Genomic DNA, 6,084 nt, shown 5'->3' on the forward strand with positions numbered 1-6,084 from the left:
AAAATTATTTTGACCAAACTTTTATCCAAAAATAGCATCAAAAGTCAAATTCTTGAAAGTAAAAGGAAACCTCCTAGAATATAGGTAATACTAAACCCCACTCCAGTAACTCAAATCTTACCGTGGTTAAACCGCGGAGCATAGAACCACGCTCTTATGTCACGCGTGAACGACACGCGCCATGCGAATATATTTCCCCTTGTTCGTTCTTCTTCTTTGGGGTCTCCAAAATTTTGGCTTCTCCCACTGTTCCTCTCTCTGTTCTCTCTCTTTAGCTCTCTCCTATATATACATACATTTTTTATATGTATATGTGCATGTAAAATTATACATACACATCAATCTTGAAACACTCCATTTCCCTCTTTGAAGCTCTTTGGGCAATTTTGCCGAGGACCTCAATAATCTGTATGTTTAATTTTCTTGTTCCCCATTTTCTTTTTTATGGGTTTTATATTATTTATTTTTTTCATTTTCAAGATTTGTTGGTATTTGTTTCTGTGTTTTTTGGGTTATGTTCTATAAAATTCATGATGTTTTTAGATGATGGTATTTGGTTTCTTTCAAATTGGAAATGAAATTTGAGGTTTTTCATGTTAAAGTTTTGATCTTTATTATATTTTTCTGGGTTTTTATGCATTTTCATGTTAAAGTTTTGATCTTTTTTGAGAATCAAGTAATGATCTTTCTGCAAATTTTAGAGGGGGTTTGTAGGGTGGGGGGGATTAAGGCTAGTAGACAAATTCAACAATCAATAATGTAATATAGTATGGCTCAATTCATATTAATTGAGGTGCCAGGTGTTTGAATCATTTGTATTTATTTATAGGCCGGTTGGCCAAGCTTCTTTTTGGGCAAAAATTGTCCAAAGCACTTTTGGCCAAAAATTAAGGTGTTTGGCCAAGCTTTTGGAAGGAAAAAAAGTGCTTTTGAGGAGAAACACAAGCAGATAAGCAGAAAAAACTAGCTTCTCTCCAAAATCACTTTTTTGAGAAGCACTTTTGAAAAAAATACACTTAGAAGCAGTTTTTTAAAGCTTGGTCAAACACTAATTGCTGCTCAGAAATGCTTTTCAAACTAATTAGCCAAACACAAATTGTTTCTCACCAATAGTACTTTTGAGAAAAACACTTTAAAAAAAAACACTCCTCAAAATAAGCTGATTTTTGCAGCTTAGCCAAACGGGTTATTACTCAATTTGATTCGAATTGTTTAGAAAATTAAATAATTCTTAATGATTGTTAACTTATATTAACCCTCCTCGTTTATCTGAGCTTGAGACAAGGCTGGTAGACAGTTAAGAAGAATGAAAAACTAGTTTTTTTCTTGTCTTTTGACTTTTTAATGGCAAAATCGTGTGCTTGACATGTGCCATTAGTCAAAGAAGTAGCTTGTCATTTCTTATTGTTAATTCTCCATTTACTTCATTTTCTCCCCCTAGTTTTTATGGTTTTATTTGGTAGGTATGGCACTACTGCTTTCTTTTCATATTTTCTTGAGCCGAGGGTCTATCGGAATCAGCCTCTCTACCTTCACTAGGTAGGGGTAAGGTTTGCGTACACACTACCTCCCTAGACTCCACTTGTGAGATTATACTAGATTTATTGTTGTTGGTGGTGGTGGTGTGTATGGTTGTAAATGAAGTTGATGAAGAGAGAACATTATGAGTTTGTATAGTATCATAAAGTTTGTTACAGTTCAGTGATTTTTGATAATGAAGTTTCCTATATGTTGTTATGGGAAATGAGTAATCCATAGTGGTTTTATGTTCTGTATTTGAGAGTTGACAAGTTAGTTATACTATATATTGTTATGTGAATTTGTGTCTTGTGATTTGTGAGGTGTTATAATGGTTTTGATGATATATTGTAGTGAAGCTGGTCGTTTGACGCGAATCTAGTTGTGTGCTTCCTCCTCGGTCTCCATTAATTGGAAGATGGGCTGTTTTAGTTCTACAGCAAGACAGCAGTTTCAAGGATACGAAGATCCTATATTCCTAGCATCCCAAACAGCATGTGAGTTCATAATGATCTTGGTATAATGACGTTTTACTGTTTTAGTATGTTACGATTGATTTGATAAAGTTGAACTTGTTTTGTGAAGTTGAAAATTTTGAGATGAACAAATGGAGAAACTGTGAGGGTGAGGTTAAAGTAATGATCTTTTTGGACTGGAACACAAGATTCCGCCTTTTCTGTACCAATAATTCTGATTTTACGTATGGAAAATCCCTCGATATCTTGTTCCTTTTTGGTGGAGAGATACTATCGAGTCACTTGTATTTAACATAACCGTGCCTAATGTTTTTCCAAAAAGTGGTGACGAAACGTACAACTTGTACAAATTTCCTTGTTATTTTTTAAGGTGCTAAATACATTTACAACAGGAAGAAATTTTAGAGTTTGATCTGATGTTAGAACACAGTTAAACAGTGAATTTTCATCATTTATGCAAAAGAAAGTAGTCTTTCTGAGTTGTGCTGAAAATCATTCAAAAGAGTAGCGAGGTTTATTATCTTTCGATTTACTCTTACAATTGAAATTCTTATGTAGTATACAACCCTCCTCCACGTGTCTTATTTGGTTTCCTTTCTGTTATTCTCCTCTTTTTGCAGTTACCGTAAGTGAAGTTCAGGCATTATTTGAGATGTTCAAGACTATTAGCAGTACAGTAATTGACGACGGGTTGATAAGCAAGGTAGGCTCTATTGAACTGGTGAAATTGGATTCGGTGGTGCTTATGATTTCTTGTTGCATAATTCCAGATGGATAGTTTAAGTTTAAAACTAGACTATGTTACCTGTGTCCGGGGCCTAAAACAGAACATTCATGTTGGATGTGCAGGAAGAGTTCCAGTTGGCATTATTCGAGAATAGAAAAAAAGAAGACCTTCTTGCAAATCGGGTATGGTATTTCATTGGTATATTTGGTTTTGTTCTACATAATGCTTATTAGTTCGTTCTGAACCTATGTTGCTCAGACTCCCCAAAAATGTTGTCGGGTGCGTATTGGATCCTCCAAAAGTAGTGTATTTTTGGAGGATCTAATATGGGTGCAACATTATTTTGGAAAGTTCGTGCAACATAGCTGAGAATTGGAACATGTTATATAAGAATTGCTCAAGTAAACATGCCATTAGGGTTAATGTGTCAAAGAACACACATAAGTGGTTCACCAAAATATGGATGTTTAACTTATGGAATGCATTGAGTTTATGTTGTGCGGACTCTCCAAAATGATGCAGCACTCGTGTTGCATCCTCCAAAAATATACTACTTTTGGAGGATCCGACACACACTCAGCAACTTCTTTGGAGAGTCCAAGAAAAACATAGCATTGACGTGGCAAGCATGCTAATATTATATATTTACTTATCTTTATTGCCTTGGTGGGATATTAATTTCTTCTAGGAACTTTCCATTGCAGATTTTTGATCTATTTGATCTAAAGCAAAGAGGAGTCGTCGATTTTGAGGATTTTGTTAGGGTAATGAATGTATTCCACCCAAATTCCCCCCAGGAAGATAAAATCACTTGTAAGTAAAGAAAAAATGATATAGCTATGTGCTTCTTATTAATTGTTTCTAGTTTAATGATTAATTGCATGCGAACAATCACACGGAACTCCATCTTTTGTGCTATTGCAGTTTCATTTAGGCTTTATGATCTGGACGGCTCAGGGTATATTGAACGGCAAGAGGTATGATATATTTATGTATATTTTGTTTCTCTTTCGTGTTATGTTGAGAGTCACCTATGTGGTTCTCGTTATGTTTTGTTTATTGTAGGCTTCATTATTTTGTGGTTTTACATAGGTTAAACAAATGTTGATTGCGCTTCTACGCGAGTCTGATATGAAGTTGGCTGACGAAACCATCGAGATAATACTTGATAAGGTAATTTTACTGATGATAACCCATCAAATTTCATGATCAGATGGTTTTTCTTTTTTCGGGAAAATGCATCATCGCTCTAGGTTATTGTCCACTTCGCATTAAGATAACCTTTTCACTTGCTTTTTTTTTTTTCTGGAAATTTGCGGTCCTAATGGTAGTCTCAACGAACTTGAATAATTAGTGATTTTATTTCAATATGCAGACATTTTCAGAGGCAGATTCAAATCAGGATGGGAAGATTGACAAATCTGAATGGCGAAGTTTTGTGGCTCGAAATCCTTCATTATTAAAGATAATGACACTTCCATATCTAAGGTATAGCATTTGATCACTCATATATGTTTGCACCATTAAAAGATGAGTTTAACTCAGGTCCATCAACAGACGACAATATATAGAATTTTTACAGTATACAAGTCACATTTACCTATACCTATTGCAATATATTTTAGGTCGCCTGATAGTGTAATTTTTTTACTGTCGTTGTATACAAGTTAAAAAAAAAGGGTAGCCCGATGCACTAAGCTCCCGCTATGCGCGGGGTCAGGTTAACGGCCGAACTACAAGGGTCTATTGTACGCAGTATTACCCTACATTTCTACAAGAGGCCGTTTATACGGCTCGAACCTGTGACTTCTGGTCACAGAGACAGTAACTTTACCCGTTACGCCAAGGCTCCCCATCTTCGGTGTATATAAGTTAAACTCTTAAAAAAGATTGGACGAGGAATATATCGGCTGATGAGATTTGTACATGTTTTAATGCAGGGATGTAACAACTACTTTTCCAAGTTTTGTATTTCATTCAGAAGTTGATGAAGTAGCTACTTGATAATAGGAAATGCTAGTTCAAAATTAGTTCTTTCTCCTCCACATTTTCTTTTGTATTTTTCCCCTAATATATTAAATGTATGTAAATTTGTTGGGGAAAATGCGAAAGATATATCTATATTGTGTGAGGAGGTTTTGGTAGCCTCCCTTTTTGTAAAGTGATTATACTTTTGCCAATTTGGCCGATTAATAGTGAGTTTAGATTGGCTTTTTGTTTTTATTTACAGAGATAATTGTTCCAAATCTGTGTAGATGATTGATTTTTCACAAGAAATCACATTTTATTTTGATGTTTTTTTTTTACGTATAGAATCACGTTTTATGTAAAAATTTCGACTTTTTGGTATACATCTTGTATGCGGAGTTCTCATGCTACTGCTTTGTTAGGGTCATATTTTGTAATGGCTAGTTAATACTTAATATATATAATAATGTCATCCAACGCAAAAAATAAAAATAAAATAAATAAATAAATAAAATGAAGAGTGACAGAAACATTCAAACAAGAAACTGGTTGAGATTTCTATTATTAGAACCTAATAGTATTAAGATTTAAGTGCACTTGTCCATAGGTGTTCAGTCTAATAGCAACCCACCAAAATTCTTGTCAATTTTCAAGTTTCAACTTCTTTAATACTATGAATTACTTTCTAAATATTGTAATGACTTCTTATTTTTAAGGGATGATAATGATATTTCCGCATTCAGAGGCGGAGCTAGGATTTAAAGTTTATGGGTTTTGATATTGTCATCAAACGCATTGCTTGTTTAGGTACTGAGTTCGCAATTAAATATTTATACATATGTAGTAAATTTTTTAATACAAATGCAAGGTCTACGCAAAAGCTACTGGGTTTGCCCGAACCCGTATCTAGCAACCCACCCCTGTTCGCTTTGAGTCTAGGCACATACAACTTTAAAATAATCACTAAAGTTCTAAGTATTATTTTCATATATACGTAACATCTCTCCCTTGTTTTGTTAATGTGAGATTCACCTAGTATGCCACACAGCCACCATCTTCTATTAGTGCCTACCTATAATTGATCGTGGAATATTCACATTTTATGAATGATGGTTCATTAATGTTTATTGACTTAAAAAAAGTGGTTTTTCAGCAGAAATAGCTTTTTAACTTATTTTAAGCACTTTTTAACTCTGCCAAATACTAAAAAAAAACTTTAAAAAAACTTAAAAGCTAATTTGACCAGCTTAAAAGCCGATCCAGACATTCGCTTAGACTTCGGGCTAGCTTTCGCGTACCTCGATTAATTCCATTAAATACATATGACCTTCTACCAGCAACAGGTTCCAGGTAACACTGTCCATCAAAGCTTGTACAGATGAGAATAAATCACCT

At 34.3% G+C, this 6,084-nt stretch overlaps 1 protein-coding gene across 1 annotated transcript; it reads left to right on the top strand.

Annotated features, from left to right (window-relative positions):
- Nucleotides 1-265: 265 nt before the first annotated feature.
- Nucleotides 266-4,948, top strand: LOC107810670 (calcineurin B-like protein 1). Its single transcript, XM_016635471.2, has 9 exons — nucleotides 266-408; nucleotides 1,873-2,015; nucleotides 2,615-2,697; nucleotides 2,844-2,903; nucleotides 3,426-3,534; nucleotides 3,646-3,698; nucleotides 3,814-3,894; nucleotides 4,097-4,209; nucleotides 4,662-4,948. The coding sequence occupies exons 2-9, from the start codon at nucleotides 1,937-1,939 to the stop codon at nucleotides 4,723-4,725; spliced, it is 642 nt and encodes a 213-aa protein (XP_016490957.1). The 5' UTR covers nucleotides 266-408; nucleotides 1,873-1,936; the 3' UTR covers nucleotides 4,726-4,948.
- Nucleotides 4,949-6,084: the final 1,136 nt, after the last annotated feature.

Source organism: Nicotiana tabacum, chromosome 5 (genome assembly GCF_000715075.1).
Source record: "Nicotiana tabacum cultivar K326 chromosome 5, ASM71507v2, whole genome shotgun sequence".
Taxonomy (NCBI): domain Eukaryota; kingdom Viridiplantae; phylum Streptophyta; class Magnoliopsida; order Solanales; family Solanaceae; genus Nicotiana; species Nicotiana tabacum.

Coding starts and splice junctions, on each gene's coding strand:
- LOC107810670 (XM_016635471.2), top strand. CDS start 1,937: ATGGGCTGTTTTAGTTCTACAGCAAGACAGCAGTTTCAAGGATACGAA. Junction 3,699..3,813: donor GGTATATTGAACGGCAAGAG/GTATGATATATT, acceptor GGTTTTACATAG/GTTAAACAAATGTTGATTGC. Junction 3,895..4,096: donor TCGAGATAATACTTGATAAG/GTAATTTTACTG, acceptor TTCAATATGCAG/ACATTTTCAGAGGCAGATTC.